Source organism: Venturia canescens, chromosome 2, assembly GCF_019457755.1.
Source record: "Venturia canescens isolate UGA chromosome 2, ASM1945775v1, whole genome shotgun sequence".
NCBI lineage: Eukaryota > Metazoa > Arthropoda > Insecta > Hymenoptera > Ichneumonidae > Venturia > Venturia canescens.
In genome coordinates, this window is record NC_057422.1 from 6,800,339 (window position 1) to 6,828,187 (window position 27,849).

A 27,849-nucleotide genomic window follows, 5' to 3' on the forward strand; every position below is an offset into this window, starting at 1 on the left:
GCACGTGGCCAACTCGTAAGACGTACGTCGCCCGATTGCTCGCTCACAGAAAGCAGCATCTCCGAACGCTCGAGACTCTAAACTCCGCCTCGTTACGCCCTTCTCGTTCGCTCGACATTCGTATTTGTGTGTTTATACATGCGGAGACGCGAAACGCTGTATATTAACGCTCGTACGTGCGTAGTCGAGTACTTAGGCATTACGCAATGTATACAGATATGCACAGTTGTTGTGATGAAAGTCTCGACGGTGTGCAGGATTCTTTGAGCATTGAATAAAATCCTTTCCGATCTCGAAGCTTAAGGAATTCGTTTTTTTTTTTCTTTTTATCAATATGTCCATATACGTGTGTTTCTGTCTGTGCGTTCACGGTGATCTCACGGGTCGTAAGATCCTGTGTTGATCCTATCGGATGAGCTGACTCTGGAAGAGATGAAATCGCTCGGACGAACCACTCTCAGCATATAGCCGCTTCGGCTTCTGCCTTACCACCGAATGTTTTGATGATTTCTCGCAGATTTTCTGACGCTCCGAAAACCTATTGAAAACACACGAGAACAGGTCCTTTGTCATGGCGAACTAAAATCTCGTCGGGGCCTTGAACGCTCGACAGGAAAAAGTCGAACAGATTTTTTGTAACGACTCGAAAAGGTGAAATACCGGAGAGCATACGGGCCGAGAATAATCGAGGGTCGCGGTAATGATGAAAAATGCTCGTAAAGTTGCTACCGAAATTCCTTTTTCAGAATCAACGGAGAGAAACCTTGAGATATATGTCTTTGGACTAATATTCCTTTGACTGAAAGTGACAACTGAGGGAGATAAAATAATCGAATGAAATACTCTATAGATGAGAGTTTGATGACCACGAAAACAATCAAGCGGATGGAGCTAGTGGATTTCGAAATGCTTCTGATATGTCATCGGTTAATCTTTGTATTGTTTTGGGAAATTGGGAATAACCGTGAGAATAAATGCTCTTATTAGTGGAAAACTTTTGAGAAACGAAGGTTACAACAGTTTAGGGGGAAATGACGTCCAAAACTTTTTCTTTCCAGGTACGTATGCTCCCAGAATGTCAATTGGGTGTTGATTTATTGTTTTTGTATCTCTCTTTTGTGTCAAATTATTTCGCTCTTGAATGAAGAAGCGAGCAACGACTATCGTGCCTCTGCGTTCGCAGAGAGATCCACGCTGGTGCTCGAATATCGTAACTCACCAAAAGAAGCAGCCAAAGTATGGTGATGATGATATTTTTGATTGATCGACAACAGAAGAAGAAACGACTTTCACTCATGTCCCATTTCGTGTTGAACTCAATGAGCACAGGAATTAATAAAACGATGGTCGTTATACTGAGAGCTGCGAGGAAACCCAGGAGAGGAGCCATTTGCGGAACTGCCACAGCGAGAAGGGCTAATAAGTGGGAAGGTTACAGTCCAGTTAGTTCGGTGTTCAATGAAAATCGTGGATCGACGTTCTCAGCTTCACTATTGTCATTACTCGAAGCAGTGACGCCTCCGAGTCTGAAAAATATCTCGTAGTGATGATCATGTTGGATCCTCTTGGCGATGAAAGGCCACAGAATGGTGATGGGAACGTAGTATTGAAGCCCGTAGGTGAATATGACTGAGGCAGTGATTGCGATTTTCACGATTTGAGCCAAACTGAAATGAGGAATTTACAAGAACGTTTTATCATTGAGATAACGATCGAGCCTATAATAAAAAAAAATTCACGGAAAAGTAAAGTCTGATCGAACGAATAGGCGTTTTTAAATTTAGATTACAGTAATCTCTGCGTACCCGCGGTTTTTAATAGGCTCTTTGTGTCTACGTTTGCGCAATTTCGTTATTCCCCCCCAGAAAGTATTCACTCACAGCCACGAGAGGATAAGCGAGATTATTGCGTATGTGCTTAAAATAAAAATATTTTTGGAGAACAACGTGCTATTCGATCGTCAGAAGAATGAGAACGAGTTTTATTGTTCGGATGAATTTAGCAATGGCGGTTTGTTGTGAGAGTGTAAAGATCGAGACGAAATAAAGTTCGAGTCGTCAAACGACTCCGGATGGTTTCTTTTATTTCTACAACGAAAGAAATCGGGGTTTTAACGAATGTATGGCCAACTTACACATCCTCGAGTGGCAAATTCTTGATGACTGTATCACAAGCATCCAAGTATTTGTTGTAACCGAAGAATCCGAAAGCAGCGTAGATAAACATGTTTATAATCATAGTCGTTGCGAGTATGAGAGGCATGTGGCTTGGATTTTTCATCGTATTCTCCAGAGGCAACAGCACCGTCATGTTGTGCACGGCGAATAAAAAGATACTGCAATAAATCGGTATTGCGCTGATTCCCTTATAAGTCTCGAGCCTTCCGGGATCGGGAAAATCGATGAACAAATAATAGAGAGTCGCGAAAAAACCGAAACCGAGGAATATCGCTCCGATTATGGAAAATGGAACGAGATGCTTGAAGTCGGGAATCATCGAGAGCGCGCAGTAGATCGGAAAATATATCACTATGTAGATTCGCAAGTCGAGGGACAGTCCTGAAAAGTGTTCGATCACCTGCAAGTGCCCATTAAAGTTCAAAGTTAGAACAATTTTAATGAATTTCATGGAGTTTCTTATCCAGTGACGTGTGCGGCGTTCGGAACGTCGCTCACCGTTTAAAAATGCGTTTCAATTTAACGAGGATTCGTCTAAACAAACAACTGAAATCATAATTTTCACGGAATTTCTGCTTAGTCAGTATTTTCGTGAGGCTCAGAATGTTTTAATTGCCATTTCATATTGAGTCCAAGACAAATAATAAATGAGAAAAAAATGAATGAAGCAACGATATGATTTGAGTCACGGTGTTATTGGCCTGCAAGTGATGAAAACTCAATGCCGTGCGAGGCTTTTCTTTCCGTCATAATATTTCCTCGCATATGAAATTCAACGATTCTGGGACTAAGCGATAGCAAAAAACGGGCAACCGAAGGAAGCAAATTCTAGTATTTATGAACTTGAAATATCGGATCGTTTCTAAAAATATTGACGAAGCGGCCACGATATAGAGATGAGATACGCAACGAAATATGCTGAAGAATCGTGGACGTATAAACTGGAAATGAATCAATGAAGAAATTTTTAAAAAATCTTAATTCAATTAACATAAAGTTTTTTCGTTTTTTTTCCCCCCCCACCAAGAATCACGAAAATCTAGTCTCTGACGCGTTGGATCTTCGTTTCGAGTGCCAGAGTCTGGAGGACGAAGGAAAAAAACGATTCGAATATAAAAAATAATAAAATAAAATAAATTGAAATATTAAAGGCTGGTAGCGAGCGACTAACTTGCTGGCTCGAGGTGGCGACGTAAAGAGCGTATATTATCGTAGTCTCGTACTGAACGAAGCAGACGAAGATATTGGTCGTGACGTTGAACGAGCTCGCGTACTTTCGAATCCACTTGGGTCCCACGTGAAACGAGGCACCGGCTGTCTCGGCGAAATTCAACATTGGTCGACGTACGCGTTTGCAGAGGATCTGGGCACACTGCACCTGCCACAGGTATAAGGGAAACTCGTTTTTCTTCGATCACAGAAAGAGATTAAATACTGAAGTTGCGACGGAGGCACAGAGACTGGCTCGATGGAACGTAAACATGGGCACAGTCCTCGGCAGGCTCTAAAACGGATTTTTCCCTGTCAGTTCATTCGTCATGACGTTTTGACTGATTACTTGACTCGAGGCAACCTCAACTCGATCACTCAATGACTTTTTAGATATTTCTTCACCTAAAACGGTACTCAAATGCAAATGGACTGCGAATCGACCGATTTTGTTACTTCTAATTTATTCAAACGATCGTTTCGGCCCACCGATCCTGTAATTAATGTTTATTCATTTGGCATCCCCGATCATTGGAATGCAGAGCCCTCCGCCGAGTCTCGTGGTCGATGCTCTCGCGAATATTTGACCCCGCTTCGACGCGGTTTGGTCCACACTCTCTTACGTAACCCAACGCCTGCGTTCGCGTCTTTCATATTGATATACACCGAGCAAAGTAATAAACGGAGTGGAAAAACACGTGAATTTAATGAATGAATGTCCCGAGTGCGTAACGCAAATGTGGGGAGCAGCGGACAGACTCGCGAGGATTAAGATTTATATCGTGAAATTCGGAATCGAGGCAAAATTACGGTATAAGAGAGACGAAGAAATGAGCTTACGAAACGGTTTGACCGGTTGGCAAACACAGCGGATCAAATGTAACAAAAACGTTTGGAGAAGGAACGAAACAAAAAGGCGCACGGCGCGAGAAGAAAAACAGCGAGTCGGTATGATGTCATCCCGGGGCTCGAGGAGTTCCCCAAAAAACTTATTCAACGATTCGAAAAAGTAAGGAAAGCTCTTCGAGTCCGTGCGTAAATGTGCGCGAGCCGTTCCATACGAATTCGACTCCAAACGTTGAGTTTTTCAACGAAACGTCCACTGAATTCAATAAATACAAATTCGAGCTCGTTTTCAGTTATAAAACATCATGAATTAATTATCGAACTCTGCGAACACGTGGTTATGTGCGCAGTCAAATATTCGTCGTCTAACGACCAAAATATATTTGTAAGCGTTAAAAGTAGCGAAGCTATAGTCTGAGCCGGGGAAACGGCTCGATTCGCGTTGGTCCACTCGACTCGAGCTATTGATCGAAGATCCGTCGAGTAGCAGAACAATAAAAACGGCGCGGAGGCTACGCGTGATAATGATTTGAAAAGCGAAACGTCTCGCAGCAGGCGAATAAATATTGATAAACGCGCGATTGGAATTTCTTCAAGATAATCGATGACACTTCTTATTATCGTTCTTCTTCCCCTGCGAGCCTAAAAAGCAGCGAGAAAGGAAAGGGAACGAGGAGCGCGCGCGGAGAAGGAAAGAGGCGGAGAAAAGGTAAATTTTTAACAATAACGTACCGTTGTTCGTATCGGTTTGACTTACGGTGATAACAGCGGTGTGACAACTTATCAGGCCGATGACGAAACTGCAGACAAGAGCAGATACGTATCCTGTGCGTCTGAAGGCGTGAGGTAAAAAAAGTATGCCGCTACCGATCGAGGCCTTTAGTAAGTGCATAAACACCGCAAAGTCTCTGTCGAAACAAAGGACACCGCATTCAGTTTATTGAAACGAAGACAGCCAACTTTATTTACTTCTCTTTTCAGTATTCATTCTCGCGCGCTGCTGGTGCGCCTTCTGAGAAAACGTTTAAGAACAAATTCGATCTCGTGTATCGTCAAAAAAGATAATATTTATTCGCGTCTGTACGAGCACGTAAATTGTAAACAAGAGACATATTCGTCGAGGCTTCAAACTCAGCATCGAACCAATTAACGGATCAAAAATGAAATTGGTATTCGCTTGGTGCTTGTACCCAATTCCTTTCGAATATGATTGTTACGGAAGGCTGCATCGTAGCCCAAATTCTCCTCCTTTTAATGAGGTTTTTAGGTCTATTCATGAAAATGATAAGTAATCGAGAATTACAGCGGAAAATAAAATATTGGGTCGAAGCAATTAAATACCAAGTTTCGTAAGTTTCCACTCTTTATTTAACATTCTAAGGTGAAAAACTTCGTACACGATTATATCGAATAATCGAATTTTCGAGAATGATTTATGGAATCTCGTGTTGTAATGCTTTATGCAAATGCTAGAAAGCTCTCCGTTAAGTTATCAATTTCGTGTTTTACTCGATGTTGAAAATATTTTTACATGTTTAATATGCATATTTTACAGACTGTTACTCCTAGTAAGGCAAATGTTTCACTATCCGACTCGCATAATTCAACGGAGAACATGTTTTTGTGCATAATTCATCGACGGAGTATTCCCCAACGGAGCGAGAAACAGTCCCGAAAGTTTGTTCGATATTTCGAGTCGATTTTCCCAGATTTGAGCGAACGGCCGCTTTCCCTTGTAACGAAAACTCTTGGAAATCGATTAGCGATTAGCGAGAAATGTTTTTTTTATTAATTCGATTCTCAAAGACTTCGGAGCTCTCGGGTCCGTTACGATCGCGTAGATCGACGAAGGAAAAATGTTTTTTTTCAATGCATTTGATACTCGCTGACCTTCGAGCCATGTTTGAGCGTACCTTGGTGCATAATTTTTTTTTTTTTTTTTTTTGGTGCATAAGAATGAACAGAATGAAGGGAAAATTTACGTGGTCCGCTGTCCAGGTGGGCGAGCACCAAAGGGATCGTAATCGTCGCTCGAACGTTCAATCTCGACGTTGGTAGCGACCTCGCCCTTCGGGCTTTTCAAGTTTACCGGTAAATCCGCCTTTCTCTCTCTGCCCGAGGGGACACTGCATGATAATTGAGCGAGCAAAGGTCACGATGAGCTATCAAATGATCGTGCTATGCGTTCTACCGTACGAGGATAATAATTTGCTAATACTTCTCATCCATGTCACGCTGCAAGGAAGCAACCGCGACTATCGCAAACAGCGAAACCTCCGCAAGGTCTCTCCTCTCTCGATCTTACGGGGAAGATCTGAAAGCCGGATCTCCCGACGATTTCCGTTCTCTAGGCACGCTTTTGTGACGCTCGGAGTGTCAGAGGTGACGCACGATTACGAGAGCTACGATTACGAGCGTGCTATCGTTCGTATGCATTTTTATTATATTTTTCTCGTTCTCGCCCGAAGCCGAAGCGAAGGTTTTCGGCTCTTTTATCTCCAGCAATCTCTCGACAATGTTTTCAATTTGAATTGTCTTTGAACTTGATGGTTATTTGGAAACTTGGTTAAGGTTAGAGACCGATGACAGGATGACACTGCGGACGAAACGAGTCGACTGTCAATTGTGGAATAATGATCGTAATGAGAGTCATTGCAGGAGCGCAGCGGTGGGCAGAATAATTATGAGAGCCAACGACCAGAACAGGGATAACGAAGATCCCGAGTCGTGGCGTGAAAATCGGTCAAGTGAAATGAGCAAAACACGAATTTAGGACGTGACTCGGCACAAAGGGATCTAACGATAATTTTAACTACGAGTGGCGTCATCATTTTTAATCAAATGAAAACGGAGTTGGTCGAAATACTGAATAAATTTTAAGCCTCCGTCGAGAACGATCCTTTTGTATGAAAATAACGAATAAGGCAGGAGCAGGCGCGGCCCGCTGAGAGTGTGCGTGAATTATGAAAACGCACTTGACCCGAAACTCTGACGGCTTTCAGGACCTTGATCGAAATGACACGAACGGCCACGACACGTTTGCGAATCACCGTGCGAGAGCAGCATGGAAAGAAAACGGAGAGCGTCGCAAAATTCGATCGTCGATTGACGCGATGTTTCACGACGATGACCCATCGCATGGAAGGACGAAATTGCGGAAGAGTTTCCGACGAGGAAGACTCGATAATGTGACATTGGAGTTTATTTGAAACGCAGCGAACCTGTAAAATCCTCGTTAAAAACTAAATTCAATTTCCGATAAATGTTTTACTGTCGTTGACGCATTTTCTGCACGTTTATTTGTTCAGGGACTCTCCCCATTCCCATGTTTGCTTTCGATCTCATAGTTTTTATCGATTTCGTTAGCTCAAACACCGAAAGAGATTGATTGCGAATAAATAAACCGCAATTCACTGTGATTCGACACGTTTTTTGACGCATCATTCGATCGAATCCTCTCCGATCACTTTCACGAGTCAGAGAAAAAATGCAAATCACTTCCGAATGTTCTTGCGGAACATTCGTTTCTCCAGGTAATCTCACATCCGGTGGATCAATCTGTGAAAAATAGCGGGATAATGTGAGATTAAAAATTCGAAAATTTTCTTTTTCTTTCAGTTTTCATGCCGATGGAGGATCTTAGTATTTATATCTGTCAAATTCATGAGGAAGTTCGCTCTGAAAAATCCAAAATAAACCCATTTCAATGCTGCTTTCGAAGTGGTGTAACATGAACGGTTGTCAACGATAATGTGGAGCGCAACAAAAAACTGCCGAATCACATTATCGATGCTTGATTTCCGACCGACAAATTGATAAGAAAAAAGCACGCTTACTCCGATCTTGAAATACCGATCTTTCCAATTGCTTCTCGAGATCGAAGAATCTTTTCTCAAGTCGATAAAATAAGAGTATCGTCGATAAGATAAAGCTTTGAATTTCGATATTTTTGATTACCGAACTTCGATCTTTCTACAGAGTGCCAATCGTGTGAAAAACGTCGATTCGTGTCGATTCATTCGGCCGTTCTTTTGGTTGACCACACCCGACACGTTGGTGCGGTAGAAAAAAATGTATCAATCGCGTTACTAATTGAGGTGCTTGTACCCAATCGTTGACAGATAAATACGATGAATAATGAGCTGTTATGTTTTGGTCGCTGATCGATGAATGATGAAATTCATTTAACAATTGCGTCGAAAAGAGTATCTCGACGGGTCGTTTCATTTTCAAAGCAAAGCGTTCATTATCGGAGATATTTTAATGGATTTTCGATGGAAAGACGATTAAAACTAATTGAAAGTTGAAACGCAAGATCGCTCAATCGCTTCTGGCAGCTTTTTAGTGATGGAGACTCGAAACAGCCTCGCTAAACTCACCCAAAAATTCTTACTCGAGTTTCTAATGTGTTCACGCAAACACATACGAAAGATTATCTCCAAAAGAAACATTTGCTTTTTCAGCGGTGAGTGAATGGAGCCAAGTCTAATAGTATCGTACGTAATTCCACTTTATTAATCCTATGACGTTATCGGGCGTTCGCGTTAACATACATAATTTATTTACACTACCAACTATTTAAATATTTTTTCTCCTTTTTCACAAGTTCATTCAACTATGTACAAGAGCTTCCGTCTCGTTTCATTCTCGCACGTTTATATAATGTGTAGTTTTACCGCGTTGAGAGTACTTTTTGTACTCCACGTTTGTTTTTTTAAATTGATATAATAATCATACATTCATGAAATGTGTCACGCCACAGTGACCATTTTTTATTTTTCGTTTCAATACGATGCTTCTTATTTATCGTTCTATCATGTAAATAATACGACGGGCCGTCCGAACGTCGGAGGAAAAGACATTTTCGTGTCTACTACGCTTCGGTTTTTCGTTTTTTCGTGTTTTTTTTTTTTTTTTAATACAGAATTGTGTTCCTCTTTTTCGCCTTATTCACTCGCATTGTGTTAGCCACAATCAGTGTATAAAAATAATAGCCTCCGGTACACGATTTCGCGTCTCGCAAGACTCGTCACAGGGTCGCCGAAAACCCACTCGGGCTGCATGGAATAATTATAATATATCTGAGCATGTTTTTCCTCACTTTTTTTTATCCTCGAGTTGACCTCCACGCTTCAAAGTCAAGGCTTCTTCTTTATATTATTGACAGTTTGAAAAAAATGGTCTTCGCAATTCCAAACGAGAATCTCGTCGTCCGCAGTCGTTTGCAAACAAAAATTTGTGCTTTCTTTTTTGCAAATTCACGGCTCAAGATTCTCCAGCAATGATTCGTTTCGAGGGATGCATTTTCTGATCGTTCAAATTGCTTCGGTAATTTGATTTTCTCATGATATTCGAGTAAGCCTTTCATTGGAAGTATACGCAAAAATTCTACCTTCGAATCCGCTGGTCATTCTCGTTTTTGATCGATCAAAATTCATTCGCATTTGTTTTCCTCGATAGGATTCGTCGCTGTCGTTTGGAATTGACAATACAAATTTTTTCTTTGTTAGTTTAAAAAGGTGGAGAAATCTTCTCGATAACGAATCTCGCCTCTCTCGCTCTTACTCCAATTTTTACTCGCTTCTCTATATCGGCCTCAAATTTTCCACGCCACAAACGGCCACGATGAGAAAAAAATGGGAACAAATGTAACACAAAAACTGCTCGTTTCTTTTCTTCGATTCTCAATAAAATCGTTATTTTAGTTTCCTTTCAGTTTCTTTCTTCTTCATCAAACCGTCGATTACAATAACCAGGCACTAACTCAAGTCGCGTCTCATCAGTCCTATTAACTTATCTACGTTAATCACAAATTAGTGACAGCGCGTGAAGCAAAAGTGATCTCAGTTCGAAGTTACGACTCGTTAGCATGCTCGAGTACGAAGTGATGAGCGACAAAAACCTTTTTTCTTTTTTGTACTCTGACAAATACATTTCCTTCTCATCTGGCCTAGATGGGCTTTCGTAACGCCAAAAAAACTAGCAATTCGTACGTCGAAATGAGATCACGTCGCACCCGTACACGATTTCACATATTTACACCTAAATCACAATTTATTTCTCTGTGATAAAATTCATCAATCGTCCATAAACGTCTTTTTCTCTCGCCCTTCGCTTCCATTCTCTTTCGCAATGAACAATATATTGGTTGCAGCAAGGAACTGTTTAGTACAATGTTCTTCAAGTCACTTTTAATCGTACAGAATTCAGGGATGGGCACTGTTTTACTGAAAAATATTTTTTATCTTGATTTCATGGAGAATTTCGAAAAATAATGATGAAAATGATAACAACGCTCTCACTTTTCTTTCCTTTCGGTCTCGCGGACTCAAGCTCTCTTTTGTATTTAACAAATATCGTTGTTTATCCACTATTATCATCATTTCATTATCGTTTTTCCATTATCCTCGTTTCTCTTTAACCCAGTGCTCGTACCTCTACAGAATCGCTTTCGTGATTATGAACATGTATTTTTAAATCGTTATATGTATGTATATCACTCTTGAGAGTCAGCTTGAACGTCCGACGATTAGTTCGCAGCCGAATTATGAATAAAAATGATAGTTAGAGTTAGCGAAACTCAATTTTCACGATACTCATGGATTCAGATAGGTGAATAGAGTTGAACATTAAGATTGCAATCATATGGTATCAATTATTGAGATTTCGTGAAGATAAAATGAAAAAAATAATATTGTTTAAGAAATATTGCAATGAGGAAACATCGCCGAACTTATGTATTTTCTTTGCAATCAGCCCAGTGCTCTTGAGTATGAAATGATAGAGAGCATCAGTGACCGAATAATGAAAGGACTTCAACGATATTTCGTTATTTTCTTATTCGTGTAACAATGCTCGAAACGAATTCTTTAAAGTCTGATTCAGCCAATAATACGAGAAAAAAGTTGTAGCGAAAAAATGCTCAGTTCGAAGGTTGATATGTACCATATTCGAAAAAATAAAGCTACACGAATTTGAAAAAAAAAGTTTTTTCAAATGCTAGAGATTCGATCACTCAAACCCTTGATGAGAATAAAGCGTATTAGAATGCATAAATATTGTATAATCGACTTTTATAGCAACGGAATAAAATATTTTTTGACGTGATTTGGTCCTCGAAGCAAAAAAGCTATCTTGAAGGGAATAACGAAAGCAAGTGTCGGTCTCATCAATCTCAAAGTAATTTGTTTAAAAGAAAAGTATCTTAGGAGCGTAACATTCGAAAGAATGACGATTTTTACAAAAAACGAAACATTCAAAGTTAAATAATTAACTTAATCACAACACGAGTCTATAGGATAGAGAAGAAAAATGCTAATTTCGGAATGCGGTTCAGAAACAACTGAAATGTGCAAAATGGAATGAATAATCCATTTGCGTCTGTTCCATCTGTTTGCTACCGATTACACATGTTCTTAAATTTTGTTCCCTAAATTTTTTTTGCATTCAACATTTTTCGTCAATTATCGACGAGTCAAATGAAATGAAATTCATTGAATTAAAAAAAAAAAAAAAAAAAAACATCACGCATTCGTACACACTGAAGATAAACATTGTCTAGGAGTAGTCGTAACGCGACGAAAGACAGGTTCTTCCGTCATCGCACGAAACGTTTAGCCCTAGGACGAAAACATCGTTGAATTAAACCAACAGATGGACACAGCCTGATTGATATTTAAAAAACACCGTCATAATAATGATTAAAGAAATAAAAATATAACGACCATACACGTGTCGAACTAAAATACGAAACACAAGGACACGATTCTGTGTGCAGTGACATGTTACCTTCGGTAATTATCGTATGACCGAATATGAATTCATTCGTTCGTTCCTCTCATTCCTTCTTTCTTTAACACATGATCGATAACATTATTCAAGTAATTCGCAGTTTGCGGGACAAACTGATTCTTGACGTTCGTTGGATTCACGAGTGTCGTTTCATTTGACATGACAATAAAAATGACAATAATAATAATGATAATAGAAACAATAATAATTATAATATTAATGACGATAATAATTTCGAAATAAAAGAATGGAGAAAAACAATAAGATAAATGGTGAATCGAAAACAAATAATTGAGTCGCGATAAATTCTAATGAGACTTAATCGTATAATTTCGTCGTTTTTTTCGCTCATGATTGATGTCTCCTGTTTCCTAGCCTTCGCTGGAAATGGGATGACACTCGAGCGAATCGCAATCCGCGAGTGCCTCGCCTCGTCTCAATGGAAACTCGTCGGTCATCAGACTCTCGGCAACCATTGCTGTTGAATTAATGCTGTCGAAGTAGCGAGACGGCCACGCCGAAGTTGGCCTGAAGTGACGCGTAGGTGAGCCCAGAATAAATTCGACACGCGTTGATCCTGTCGCTGATGTCGATTCCTGATTCAACGAGTCCGGATATAACGAAGACTCGCTGTGTCGAAAACTGCTGCTCGACGAACACCACGAACTTGGTGGATCGGTCGTGAAGCCCTGGAATGGTTGGAAAAGAATAATGAATAATTTAAAACACTTTTTGCTTCAACTTTCATGTCCCCTCCTCGTTACCCACCAACAAATCGAGAATTTTTTTCTCACGGTTAATAATGATTAGAAGATTAGCGGAATATTTGTCAATCCTCTGAAATAATGACTTTTTACAAAGACGTACGATAACAAAAATTGTAATAATAATTTTTAAAAAATGTTAATTTGAATTGTTTTCTCGAATAGACGCAGACTCGATTAATTTCTACTTCAGTGAATCTATCAAAGCCTCATAATCCTGCTTCAGATTGATAAGATTTCCCGATAAATTCTAATTGTTATTAGCCGTCAAGTAGTGTCAGCGATATCAAATCATTGGATGAACTCGAAGTTCGCTCACTCGAGTTTTTCCTCGAGTTTTTCAAGAGCTCATGATACAGTTTAGTTGTCATATTAAAGGTTGTTAGATGTTGAAAGTACGGGCGGGTGGTCCGCAGGCCAAGCAGGTAAGCGTGTGGTCGATTAGATCGCTCATTTTCTTTTCGATTATTCGTAAGATTGAATTTGATAAATCGATTACTTCCGTTTTCAAGTTCCAAATATGAGTCGGACTAAAAGGGACCGGCAAATTAAAATGAAAATCAGCAAATAATACAGAGCAAATAATTTAAAATATCGAATGATAATGAAAACGAAATAAAACCGTACAGACACTTATGCACTCTGCTTGGTGGCAAAAATGGGCACGCTCGAATTTTTTTCACAATAAAATATTCAATGCAATTGACGATTGCAGAAAAATTGAAACGATCGAATGATTACGTACGCAGGAGAAATATTCATGCATCCTCTAAATCGTCATTCATAAACGTGATTAAATTTTGTTCAAATAAAATGAAATTTTATGGATCGTGCCCATTCCTGATCGCTCGAAATCGATCGTTGACAGTACAAAATGAATTCTTACGTCTACACAACACGTGAAAAAAAATGGCGATAGCATTCGCGTGCGTGCTGTTTGTATGTGAAATCAAAAATTCTCGACATTAGCTTCGTAAATATGCAAAGAGACGAATAATCAGGCAGTTTCACATTTTAAAGCTTACGTCGAGAAAACGAATGAACAACAAATTATGGCAAACGCAAACCATTCGTAATGGTCGTGTAAATGATTTACGAGATTTCGTGTCGCTGCCTTGCGAAAAAATGTAAAAGACATTCTGCTATTCATGATACTTCCAAACACAAGTCAATTCCTCACGCGATCTTTTGTTTATCTTCAATATACGTCGTCCATTCTTCGTGACGTGAGAAGGTCTGTGCTGTGATATTGGAAATGAATGAAAAAAAGCAGACTGTCCTCATGAAAATATATATTTTTTTTTCACATTGAACGATTTTTCTGTGTTGATTTGATGCAATGACGGAAAAAAATCAACAGCAGCAGAGAAAAATAAACGCCTTGACAATTATGTTCTTCGTTCGAACATCATCCCTCAAGATCAATAAATTGATTTCGAATTGAAGCGTCCCATGGAACTCGCCTCAGAAATAGCGTTTCTATGATTTTTGCGACACACTTTTCAAAGAGTTTTGATTCGTATAATAGAATTGAATATTTTGATCCCAGATTATAATTTTTCACACTCAGACGCTCAATTTTTCCTTTAAAAAAAGGTCGAAATCAATAGAATTTGAAACGTAACTTTGAAAAACCACAAATCTTTAGAAACTCAAAAGAAAACCAAGAAATCTCCAGCATTTTATGAAATTTCTACGGCGTGCAAAACATGCGAACCAAAATACTTTGAAAGAAAGAGTATGAAGATAAAAATTCCAGGATTGGGTACTACCGCACTACTGGCTGTTGAAGGACGCGCAGGCGAGGCGATCTACAATCGAGCCACAATGTCAGCTGACAGCAAACCAATATCCAATAAGAAAAACCAACGGCAAAAGATGAAGAAAAAGCGTTGAAGCAAATGATAATAAAAGAAGCATAACTTACGAGAAACCGGCGGACGCGAGGAGGGGCCATTTTCGTATTGGACGGCCAGAGGGGAACGAGCCTCGCACTCACTCCGGATCAGACTTTTGCGGTAGGAGTAGTAGTAGAAGTAGTGGTAGAAGTAGATAAAAGTCATAGTAGTATTGGTTGATGGATCGATTGATGGAAAGACGAGTCGAAAATTTACCGAGTCGAACGATTAGAGGAGAACGAGAAACTCGCCATTTCGGTCAAATTACGAGAGAACTAAAGTCCAAAAAATAACCATGAACGAAGCGGCCGGAATGAGTAGAAAAAGTGCGAATTATAAATCGTAATATTAGTCAGATAAGGACGGAATCTGCGCCAATGCGATAGAAAAAAATTCATTGACATTTCGTTTTCTGTATGTGTGTGTATGTGTGTGCTCGCGTGCGTGTTCTATTTTTCTTTTTTTTTCATCTTTTTGTTCATGAAAGTGGAGCTGTCAAAGTATAGACGCGTATTACTTTGCTACAGTCGATGACGTTCGAACGAAACTATAGAACGATTAATACTATCATAGTAGTAATGTAAAAAACTTTTGGACTAGTATAATGTCGGTAGGGAGAATGAGATAGAGGGTGAAAAAGAGACAGAGCATGTAATGCGAGACCCGATACTCGTGTAGTTTCCGTACTGGCGAAACAGATTAATACGACATCTGGCGAACTAGACGAGCAAGTTTCGATTCGTAGTAATTTTAGTTGAAAATAAATTTACAGTCAACTAAAATAAACGATTTCAGCAGTGATAATGAAATTTTCGAAAAAATGTCTTTTTTATAAAGCTCTTTGACATCACAGAGTCATAATTCTCACAATGTTCTAACGAAAGATCATAAATCAGATGAAAACAAAAAATATTTTTCGAAATAGCAATATTGAAGCATAATATTTGTGAAATCCAGGTAAAACGATAAAATAAATAGTTGGAAATTCATCTAATTGTAATACGTACAGCCACGATTCGTCATAATCCGTCTTACCGAAAGTTAAGAGCAGAAAAACGTGAGTTAGAGATTATTTTGACTAAAAAAAGAAGTAGAAATGCCAGCAGTAACGTTTGAACATTACTGTGTGCGAGTCGTAGAAAAAAGTAACCATTTGGCTACGTTCCGTCGTCAATGAGCTATAAAAACCCGTCGAACGGATGGCTTTGTCCGGAGCGAAAAAACAAAAACTACGAGACCATATTGGTGTTGAAATGTACCGGAGGAAAAAATAAGGGCTCGAATCTAAAGGGGCGGAGGGGGAGCGAAAGGGAGAAAAGAAAATCGGCTAATCGCATCGTCGAGCAAGTCGGGTATCGAGACTATCGGCACGATACCATTTGAACAACGGCTACTTCATCCAATTGCTCATCCAAAAGGACAGCTTCGATGATCGTACCTTGCCGCTATCGTTATCGACGCTAGGACGTGCTAAGCTCTGCGAACGTCTCGCAGGTGCGGGCGGCCTTCTCGGCGGTGTACCCGGTGGATATAACGAAATATTGTTATTGTTACAGGTATTGTTTGATTCGAGAGAATCACGAGCGCGTGACAAGGACGTTGTCGACGATGTTGTCGTTGGTGCTGTTGCTGTTGTTATCGTTGGGCTTGTTGTTGTTGTTGTTGTTGTTATTTTGTTAATTGAATCACGATTGGTATTGTTGTTACGAGACAAAGAACGATTGAGAGACTCTCTGCTCGCCTCTTTTCCCGACGTTTTGCTCGTCGTTATGCTCTGCCTGTTGAGAGACTCGCGACTCGAATCTCTCGCTGTGCCTCGAGATAACGACGATTTCGTTGTTCCCGCGTTGCTCTCCCGACTCGAGTCCCTTGGCGGTCTCGAGTTCAACGACTTCAACGACTTCAACGATTCACGACTGTCGTTCCTGCTCGTCGATGACGGCGGCTTCGGCGCCGCCGGCTTCGTCCCCGAACCCAACAACGGTATTCGACTCGGTGGACGTCTCCGAGGCGATGGCTTCACTTCCGCCGAATGGTGATGGTCTCGGGCTGATTCCGTACTGCTCCCAGCTTCCGGACAACAAAGCTCCCCTCCTCTCGGCTCCGTTTCCGATTCAAGATCAGGCTCCGTCTCCGTTGGCGGCCTTTGTTGTAACCTCTCCAGCACTCGAACCCTCGCCTTCGTACCTTCGAGCTCGATGTTCCTCTCCTCCAACTGTCAAATACAATATTTCAATTTTTAATATTTATTCGTAATACTCAACCGAGTCTCTTCGATTTTATGATTCGCCGTGCTAAATTATCCATAAAAGGACGAATCTGCATTGCTAAAAATCTCAAATTTTCTATTAATTTTTAAAACCCAATTAGAAAATTCTTAAGTGCAAGTATGACAGCAAATTACAATGACTCGTTTCTCTTTTTTGTCAACATATTGATTTTCGTATCAATTGTTAGCTCCTCCATGAAAGGAAATTGAGGAATCGTTTCCACGTGAACACAACGTGACAAAATCTTATTCAAGTATTCGCACAGGCTCGAGAAATATGAGATCCTGTGTCTGACAGCTGTCGATTATTTCGCGGGGCAAAGTTGCCAATTTCGACGATCGAATATTATTGGATTTTCCAATGACAGTGAGCAAGCCCGGCTACCGTTTCGTCGCTCCAGAATTACTGTTTGCACTCGAAAACGCAAGACATTAATTCAACGTTTACAGATTGCCTGTCGTACTCAGTGATACAGCAACGAATAGAGCTTGGTGAACGACATAACAGTGCACGGGTTCGCTCATAGCCCGGTCATAATCACCTCACCTGAAATCTAAGGTCATCGTTCTCCTCCCTGGCTTTGTCCAGACGCTCGGAAAGCGTCCCCGTACTTTTTTCCACTTCGTCCAGTCTTTTTTGGAGGCACTGCACGAAAAGAAATAACAATTAATATTTATTCAATTATTTTGTAGCATTTGCTCACCGCTTTTGTGCCGTTTACGAATTATTGTTGTACAACATTTCTGGGTAGGTTTAGGACTCATTGAAAATGAGTTTTTAATGCGATAAAAATTCAATTTCTTTGTGAGAAGAAGGAAAGAAAAAAAGGTTTTCGTGAAAATCCAAAGATGGAAACTGGAGCGGCACGATTTTGATAGAAAAAATGAAGATTCGGATACCTGATTATGGACGGTAGTGGTAATGAGGTGTCGTTGAAGTTCTAGCGGTGAGCGTTCGCGAAGTATCGCAGCGATTTTGACGCCGTCGACGTCGGCAACGTGAGCGACGCGAGTGGGTGACACGAGTACGGAGTCAAGGGCGCCAAGTCTTATTCTTCTCTCATGAGCGGCGGCTTCAGGATCGGCGTCAACCTCGACGGGTTGAAGCACAGCTCCGTTGGCCAAAACACTTTTGTCTATGGTTCTCGTGCGAAAGCGATTTTTATGGGGTTTGTTGGAGGGGGTGAGGATGGTGGTGAAGGCGGATTGTTTGTTGCCGCGTAGGTGTACGCCGCAATGTTTCGGTGAGGAAATATTGCCAGGAGAATTTTGTCCGGCAGAGGTTTGTTTTCTTTGGGCTCCGGGTGTAACTATTTCGTTTCTGGTCTCGAGGACAGAGCGCAATCGATCTTCGAGGCCGTTTCTGAGGGCAGACAGAGCTGCCAGCTCGGTTTGTAGCTCTTGGGCTCGAGCACGACTCGACAAAGTCTCGGCTTCGAGCTCAGCGACTTTATCGAGCAATTGTTCCTTCTCTCTTCGCAAAACGGTCAGCTTTGATCCGTCTTCTCGACTCGAGTCTGCACCATCGCCGAGTCTTTTCGCCTTGTCAGTGAGACGAGCATTCACCAGGTCGTTACTGCCCTCCTCGGCCGAATCCTCCCTCCCGAGGTCCTCCTCGGTCCTCGTCACGTTCCTCACAGCCTCGAGTACGTCGCCCGAGATGCGAAGCTCGTCAGGACCAACGCTCTCCAATCTACCCTGCAACGACTCAACTTCTTCTCTCAATCTAATGCCTTTTCTGTGAATAACGTCCAACAAATTCCACAGCTCATCCTCAGCCTCGTCCAGCACCGGTCGCGGGCTCGTCGGCCTCGCGATCGCCGTCGACGCGCTGTCCTTCGATGACGTTTCCGTACTGAAGCCCGAATCTTGTACCGTCGCGCTGTTTTTGCTACCGCCGCTGTGGGAGTTGCTGCGACTTCGGGGCAACGACGAACCCGAAGATTCGCCCTCCCTCACCGGCTGTGCAACTCGTCGCCTCACCTTACCGGGCTCCCACTCGCTGATACGACGCGACGACGGACTCGAGAGCGGCAGCGGTATGTGCGACGAACCCTGCGACTGTGACATCACCGACACAACCGCTGACGACGACGACGACGACGACGTCGCCATCTTGTGCCTGAGGTTCGGGAATGTCTCGATAACGAGATCCCGAAATTCGAGCAGAGCACCGACCTCATTCTGCAGCTCCTGGAGGGCGACCAACGATTTGGCCTGCTCGCTTATCAGATAGTGAAACGGTCCTGGCCTCAGCGGCATGCAGTCCATGCCAACTACCTCGTTCGATACGACCACACCATCCGTTGAGCCACTCCCGCACTGCTGTAACAAAAAAAACCCAAATTATCGTTAGAGTTTGACAAACAATCCGATTCAAGCGTTATCGAAAATCAATTTTTTCCATTTCTTCAAAATTACGATTACGCCTTCAACGAATCGTCGATGCGAAGTAATATTGCGTTGGAGGTCAAAGAAATGTTGAAAGGAACTGCCAAAGCTCCAAAAATCGAGGCACGATGAACAGGAGCTTATCAAACTTTGATCAAAATGCCATTAAAAATGAATTTTTACGTTTATTTTGTTCGCGAGAGAAATTTATACTCGAGACAAATGCTGAGTGAGAGTTTGGAGTATTTTTAAGGCTGAACAGAGTGTTCGAACAAACTTTGGCACTTTGGCACAGTTCGTGAACTGGAAATACAGATAAATTTATGGTCACTCTAAAAATAGTTTCTTCAATATGATTAATAATTATTTAGAGATTTGTCACGCCGAACTCTGACAGAACGACTTTAAACTCATAACGATGAGTAATTTATTGGAGTTGAATATATTCGCGATAATTGAATGCGATTGGCAGGATGAATAATGGCGCGACGAGAAGAACGAGAATGGCGAACAAGGAGGAAGAAAAATGTGGGCACAGGTTGGCGTGAGGTCAGTGAGTCGAGTCAGCCCAGCATCCGGTTGCGATCTCCATCGCAAGGTCAGACATGACCGCGAGAAACGGTCGTCCACGCGGATGGACAATTGACCGGGAGATTTGTCGATAATCGCAGCCAAAAATGTTGAACATTTGCGTGGAATTATGGATTCTCGCTCGAGTCGATCAATTCTCGCATTATCGTAGCAAAATCCACAGAAGACTTAAATATTGAAAAACTCTGTTCGAAAAGCAAAAATTTGTAGCTCGAACGCTTCGCTATTTGTTTTCACGTTCTATCTCTGGATGATTGAAGTTCTTGAAGAATCGCGCGAGCAGAAAAGTCCATTAAAAACCGCGTCAATCGGAGGAAGCTCTAACGCACTATTTCACGTTCATTTAGCAATAGAAGCGAACACCGTTGGGGTTTCCTTTCAGGCCAATTATCCACGGTAGATCAACTCGGTGGGCAAACTACCACGGCCGGCGAGTGAGAATTGACGATGCGACGAGGACAAGCGTTCTCGTGTATAATGACCAGCACAGACGAGACCGAGTGAGAGTCGGCTCGTGAATGCTGATCATCTTCCATCATGGGTGAAATCGTTGACAAGTGTGTCTCACAAACGTGGAAATAATTTACGATCCCATGCACAGGTCGGTGTCATTGTAGCTCTGTGACGATTGGGAGAGAGAGAGAGAGAGAGAGAGAGAGAGAGAGAGAGAGAGAGAGAGAGAGAGAGAGAGAGAGAGAGAGAGAGACACGATGGACGTTTGTAGTGCGTGAAAATTAGCATAAATTGTACACTCTTTGACACAGAAACAGGCTGTAAGTGAGCAAATACTTGAGGAATTATAAAGATCGGGGCCGTTGCTTTCGCTTTTCGAATGAGAAACAAAATTCCTTTTGACTCTTCTCTTGCACGATCGAAAAATCAAAAGAAAATAAACATTCTCGACTCGCAAACGAAACGACCTTTCGGCACTGGTCACGCAACGCTCCATCGACACTTCTGCACGCTGCAGTTGCACGCCACTTGCTAAGTTTCACGCACACGCCCTCGCAACGAATTCTTCAGTTGCGCGAAATTTGCGAGCTCGCCTATATTGTAATTGATTGCATTCGAAAGCTCGGCAATTACCCACGCCGCGCGTTGTCGCAACGAGAGTCACGCTCCTTTCCCTATAAGTATATTTAGGCAAACCTATGCAATGCGATGCACTCTGTGCGACTCCCATTGTTGTTGCCCTCTCTTATTACGTATATGTAACCATTTAATAGAGAACATTTCTCTATTGCGATATACGAACGGGGAATCGCGCGCCTCGAGAAACCAACGAAAGTATGAGGCAATTTGGTAACGATCCTTCGGCTAGAAACAAGTATTTCCTTTGCGAATAAACGCTCCTGTTATTCAACGTCGATTAATGAAATTTTCAGTGAAAATCAGCCCGAATATTCTCTCACTTTTCTTCATTCCCGTGCTCAAATTCCAATGGAGCGATACGTTGAATGAGTTTCGCTGCGAGGCTCGATTTTTTGGCAGAAAAATCGTTTTTCACGAAAATTCAGTTGTTCGGACACTCAAAAATGTGGCAGTCAAGTTTTTCCCTCTTTATGGTGAAAAAGGATCGTAGAGACGAGAACGCCGGAAGTTTTATTTGAGATTTTACGAGCAGTTAAAAATGACGGTTCAATGATTAAAATATTTTGTTTTTCGATGCTTTTCAGTTCACATATATTCAAGGCTCGACGCAGTCACGTACTTCGGAGCGTTAAATAAGCAGGAATTATCTTTGATATTCCGTGTATTTAAACTGGTATATGCGGGACAGCATGAAGCATCACCAAAGACTAGTTTGAGGAAGGCAAAACAGGAAAGTTGTAGAGAAAACGAGGCTTTCGTGTCAAAGAGCCCGACGATAATTCACCGAGCGGCGCACCACCGCGAGTAACAATCTTATGTGTTCCGCGCGTCACGCGGTGGGGAAACTCTCCCGTTTTTCATTCAAAAGACTCGGGCAAAGAACTTTTACTCTGCGACGAGACGAGATAAAACGTCGGGGGCCAAGTTCAATGGGCTTCGGCGGGGATTGCGGCGTAGCTGCTTGACGAATTTCGAACGAGTTCTAGCCGGGGAATCAAAAGTCAGTAAAAGGTCGTGTTTCGACGAAGAATCGCGGTGAAAATTGTCCGCGGAGCGTCGAGAACGTGAAAAAATCGATGAAAATGAGTAGCGAAACCGACTTCTACGTCAAATAATGAGACTCCGAGGGAACGAGAACAATAGAAAACTTGCGTCAAGTTACGAAAAAAGAAAACTGCTCTGGCGGAGAGCAATCTATATATAAACGTGACCCATTTTTCAACGAGGCTGACAATTTATCGAGGGCGAACAACTCAAAGCGTTGATTAATCGTGAAACTATTGAGAGTTTGGCAAAAAAATCAACGCTTTGTTCTTCGCTACGAATATAATGAAAATAATAGTGAGTCTGATAATTAGCTTCGTCAATGTCCCCGGACGAAGCACCGGTTCAGTGGCGCATACGAACCTCGTCACTTAGAAACGATTCTCCGCGAAGCCGCGAGACGCGCGTTTCGACCGATTTCCGCTTAATGGCAACGTCCTCGATATTTTTCCTGCTCAATTCATCGTTTCACCTTTTCCTCCAAACTTCCCGGCGCCGTTTCTCTCCCACCGGAGGAAAAAGGTGCATCTGGCCTAGCATTGACCGACTTTTTTTCATCAGCTCGCGAGGAAAAGAACTCGGTAAAGCTGGATGTTTTCTTCGAAATTTGGAAGTTCGATTTCGTTTTTCTCTCATCGAGGATCCTCGCTGATTTCTCAAAGTGCAAAGCGCGCAGCGGGAAGAAATTTCCGCTTTACGCAACACCTCCACACTTCACGAAATTGCACAACTCCGAGCATTTCGCGTTGGCAGCATCAATCAAAACGCTGCACAATATCGCGCTACAGCGATGAAACTTTCTTCCATGCGAGCTCACTCGCTGCGCTGTGGCCATTCGTTGCGCGAAATGAATAGACGAAAAACTGAGAAGAGCGAAACCAAGCGAGCGGATCCAATGGCCTTTTAATTGCGACGAGCCTGCATTTTTCAAAATCTAAATACACTCTCCGCACACATCGAGCTGTCCCCGCGAGTGTAATTTTCTCACAGAGCCATCCGTACCGTAACACACCCGGTGTTTATGCACTGCATATAACAGGATACGGTTTACTTTTGTGTCGAGAAGTTACGTGATATCCTGTGCCAATCTCGGGCTCAGGCTTTCTAATTTCCGGTACAGAATTTGAACAGCATCGCTAATCGCGCGTTATTTCTAGAGATTCTCGACCCAGACTCGTCATCCGCGTCGTAAGAGTCGAGGTGTGGAACTCACAGATTCCAGAATCGATACTCACCGAGGAGACGAAAAGATTATTTGGTAGATTGAGGAAACAGTATTTTTTTTTATCTCCAGCAAAAATGAAGTCCTGAAAAGTACTGCGGGATACTCGAGAACGAGAATTTTGTCGTGACCGATGAAAGAATTTGTGGCGAAGTCGAGAAACATTGAGAATTCGCTTTGTGGTACGTATACGAGTCTTGAGGAATAGATCGATCGGTCGAAAATCGTTTTGAAGGGTGGGCTCGTGAAAAGATCATTGTTGACAGAGCGGTTGAACGGTGCCCTCGAGACGTCGGCTCCCATCGAGGCTGCGAAGGTAAGCTGAGCCGAAACTCGGCGGGGATCACGAGGAGATATATCAAAGGGCTCGTTGAAGCTCTCGCCGTTGGAAACTACTCGTGGCGCAGTCACACACGATCCCGGAGGCGAGACAGTTGGATGCTGGACAACTTGACGAGAGATGGAGCGAGGCTCGGGCGAGAAATGAGAGCATTGTACAGAGGCGCGAGGACGATTCGATGCACGAGGCATTTCAGGCCGAATTGACCAATGAGATCGACGTTTTTTCTGGGTGAAAAAGTTGATGGAAAAAACTAGGAAGATTACGGTCGAAAAGGCGGAAGCGCACCAACCAATGAAGAGGATCGCAAATGATCGATCTTAATTGGATGTTAATCAAGAGCCCCTGCAGCAACGGAGAATTGATTGAGCTTTCGTTGCTGGCTGTAAATTATTGGCAATTGCCGACGAGTCCGAGTTTTTTGTTCAAGCTTTCTAAATTAAGAACAATCGCCTCCATAAACGTTTTTTATAAAAACATAAATTATCGATAAAAAAGTACTTTTTTATACGTTTCACTAGGAGATAAATGAGCCTACCGCGGCGAACGCAGCGACGCAGCTCGTGTAATAAGGTGTCTTAAGGGGGGCAGGAAGTAGGACACTTTTTGGTCGAGAGTCAACAATTTACATGCTCGTATACAATTCACTTTTTTCTTTTGATCACATATGTAAAAAGCCTCGCCTTGTATACCGGTAAGAGTGATCATAGGAAATTCTGAGGTTGCGAAATCATTGAAATTCATTACGTAGCCCGATTTTCTCATCTCGTACATCAACGAGACGAACTTTCTCCAGTGCATTTTGACACCAACAATGGTGGCCTTTTAACGCAAACGTCGATCGTCTCACTGCGTATTTTAATAACTTTCTAACGAATCTCAAGTTCGGGAGAGAAGGTGCAGCAAAGAAAATAAACATTTTCATTTCTAGAGTCACCGCGAGAGCCTTTATTTCCTCTTCATTTTCGGAGATCGAGCATCTACTCGCTCAGAAAATCTGTACTGGTCAATGTCAAATTATTTGACAGTGAGTAAAACGACGATTCATTATTGGCAGCTTATTCGTCATTCCGAAATCAACGAAATTCGAATCCGGAGCTGGAACGATTTCGGGCGATGATTGATCACCGATCGATCCAATCGACCTGAAATTCCCTTTGTACAGACAAGCACAGCAAAAGTCTCGCGGGGACAAGCGAAACAGGTAATAAAAGAAAGGTGAGAATACAGGAGCCTGCACGTATACACGTTTCACTCGTCACGCGGAATCGAGAACGACCGGACTCGAATGTGTGTTTATAGACACATTCACGCGAGTATACTTGTGTACAAATATATTACGATGAAAAGGAACGAAAATGCGAGTGTGACTCCTCGTGTACCGTTTCGTAAGTATTGCATAATCGCACAACTGCGCAATCATAATTCCAAGTTTGCTCCTTCGATCCCAATATTATTTTCTATCAGCCCCGCGTTGGAACGCGAAACCGACGATTTTTTCACGGCAGAATAAAACAACACTGAGAAACATTTTTGGTTCATAGTACCATATTTGCATGTTTCCTTGAGGTGATAAAAATATTTTTATGGTAACGCTCATTCAAAAAAATATGATTGTATTTACTATATTTTATATGTCGTTTACATCAAGCGCATATATTAACAGCAACAATGGCCTTGCCAAAAATATATTGTGTACATGTCACCAAATAATAGTAATACTTTTTACAATCAGGTATTGTACTCTCGACTATATGCTCATGGCACATTTGGCAAAGATTTAAGGTAGACCACGGAGAGGAAGGATTTTAACAAAAAGAAAGAATTTCAACAAACCGAAGAACATTGATTGACCTAAGTGCGACTCGATCCCGGGACTCTTGGAGTTCGAGCCTGGAGCGCTATCCACTGCGTTCTATAACTAGGAAACAAGCAAACGCATATATAAGTCGTCATCACGGTTTATATAGAAGTTTTGTTTTTTTTCAGCTATAAAGTGTGTGGTAGCGTAATGGATTGCGTTCCAAACTCAAATTCCGAAAGTCTCGGGGTCGAGCCTTCCTCTGATCGACTTTTTTTGTCGCGTCGTACTTTTACTCAGGAGAAAGGTATAAATATCCCTTGCGGTATGGTTGACTTAACGATAACAAATAATCATCAATACCTGGAAGCACAAGTCTCCGCAAAATTACAAAAATTGTTCCTATCATGAAATATTATGATAATGCCTATTCAATCATAAATATTAATTGCAATATGGATGGTAAAATTCAGTAAGGTTTATCCAAACATGAATATGATACGGTATACCATATTTTTCATATCCAAAACGACTTACTTATAAAGTTACATGCATTATCTGATCATTGTAAAGATTTTTACCATGATTGTTAGTTACTTTTAAATAACACATGGTCATCCAGACCATAGAGATCATATGTTTTGATGATCATGACAGATATAGTTCATTTAACTATGGAAAAATTGTCATAACAATATTTTTTGGTACATTTTACCATAGAGGTGATAACCATACGTGTATAGTAGCAGTAACCACTGCTTTTTTTTCTCAGTGAACCATCGTCGTTACGCCCCCACTCGAAAACAACTCTGCTTCTAAAATCTTGGAAATTCATAACAAGATTTTTATTTTATGCACCTAAGACATGGGATTGTGTTGATTTTGCAAATTTGAGAGTAGGGCTGTTCGCGGAGCAGCGCGTTGTTTTTAAGGAGAGCCGCGTGAAGAGGACTGTTTTTATTCTGCCTTTGTGACGATCCGACACTATTATTTTCGAAAACATTAAACTTTTCGATCGAATGATAATTCATTGATTGTGACGTCATGCAGTTGGCAAAGAAATGAGTTTCCTGGTATGGAAAGTATTGGGGAAAAAAGATCTGAGTCGTTGCTCGCGTAGTGTTCAAAAGTGAGCGGAGGAATTTGAATTTTATTGCTTCGCGAGATGTTTGCATTCGTTGAAGTATCAAATTTGATTCGATCGGGCTGAAACGGCGAGCAATCGATCGTCATCGTTTTCGTATCGACGCCCGACGCGTTCACTTTTATTTTTCGTCTGGCATTTTTGTTGCTTTTGTTCCGTGGTTTTATTGGTTTCTTAATCCCCCGCGGCCGCCGAGCGGTCGAGGGCGTACAGTGTACAGAGATCCTCGTGGAGGAGCGCGTTTTCGTAGCGCGAAATAAGCGAGAGTAAGCCTTGAAGATCCTCGGAAAGGCGAGGACGAGGGCAGTCCCGCTGCGAGGCGTTTAACATTCTTGAATCCGCTTCGGGGCTCTCTCATTGTTTCACTTGCTCGCGCGCGGTCTGCCTTGGCAGGGAGGTAAAAGAGGCACAAAATGAAGAGACACGCTGCCGCGAGAGGGACTCGAGTTTCTTAGGCGAAGCGAAATAAAGCGACTGATAAAGAGAGCACGATCCAAAGCGCGCATCGTCGGAGCCCCTCTAATACGCATCGAGGCAGAGGAAGCCAACGAGCCTTGTGGCAAAAACGCTTCAAACTTGTATAAAATCTCGGAGAAAAAGTCCTGACACACGTATAATTGAGACTCGAGTTGTAAAAAGTTGCGGTGGAGCTCGAGCAAGTTACTTCGAAAAAGAAAAAAAACTCGTTCAGCGTTTATAAAGTTTTCTCGATTCGTTGGATAATCTTATTCGAATTATGAACTCGACGAGGATCGAGATGAGCTTCGGAGCTCCGAGGGAGTTCCGGAAACGCGCGCGTGTGTGTGTTTATTTTCCCAAAGCGAATTGACGTGCGAACTTTCAAATTTATTCCTGCTCCTCCTTCAAATTGTTGAGCCAATAAATGTCGCTGTTCTATTTTCACAGCGCCGAATCGGCGCATCAGAATTTTTATCGATTCTCATGACCTCAACACTTATCGCGCGCAGACACACTCCAGTATTTTCTCACTCACTTTTATATGCCTCGAAAAATAAATAATCAAGTGTACGAGCAGTCAGAGACTCGAATGTATAATTACCGGAGGTTGGATCGCAAAGCCTGTCCCTCGGCAAGGAAATCCTCTCGCGGTTCGCCCAGTGTGGAGGGCGAGCACGCGGAGCAGGCAAGCGTACTTGACGTTTCCCGCGAGAGAAGCACACTTTTCCAGGGAGTGAGAGAGCATCGCTGGCCGAGCCGTTGCAAGAATCGTGACGAGATTTTAGACGAGAGAGCGTGCGCTCTCGACCCT

The 27,849-nt window shown here is 42.0% G+C and overlaps 2 protein-coding genes across 6 annotated transcripts in view; both read right to left on the reverse strand.

Annotated features, from left to right (window-relative positions):
* Window positions 1-292: 292 nt before the first annotated feature.
* LOC122407243 (proton-coupled amino acid transporter-like protein pathetic) lies at window positions 293-2,310 on the reverse strand. Its single transcript, XM_043413318.1, has 4 exons — window positions 2,135-2,310; window positions 1,504-1,667; window positions 1,220-1,416; window positions 293-538 (listed from the first exon to the last, which is right to left on the reverse strand). Exons 1-4 carry the CDS (start codon window positions 2,308-2,310, stop codon window positions 458-460), a joined length of 618 nt encoding a protein of 205 aa, XP_043269253.1. The 3' UTR covers window positions 293-457.
* A 6,414-nt stretch (window positions 2,311-8,724) lies between these two features.
* The window catches only part of jvl (javelin-like), an 85,986-nt gene continuing 66,861 nt past the window's right edge, over window positions 8,725-27,849 (reverse strand). For 2 of the 5 annotated variants that reach the window (XM_043411280.1, XM_043411281.1), the window contains exons 2-5: window positions 17,855-19,276; window positions 17,502-17,600; window positions 16,124-16,900; window positions 8,725-12,712 (exon numbers count right to left, since the gene is read on the reverse strand). In XM_043411280.1, coding sequence (XP_043267215.1) covers window positions 12,395-12,712; window positions 16,124-16,900; window positions 17,502-17,600; window positions 17,855-19,276 — 2,616 coding nt within the window. In that variant the 3' untranslated portion in view covers window positions 8,725-12,394. Of the gene's footprint in view, window positions 12,713-14,714; window positions 16,901-17,501; window positions 17,601-17,854; window positions 19,280-27,849 lie in introns of all 5 variants that reach the window. The other 3 variants (XM_043411282.1, XM_043411278.1, XR_006259891.1) reach the window with 3 other exon arrangements.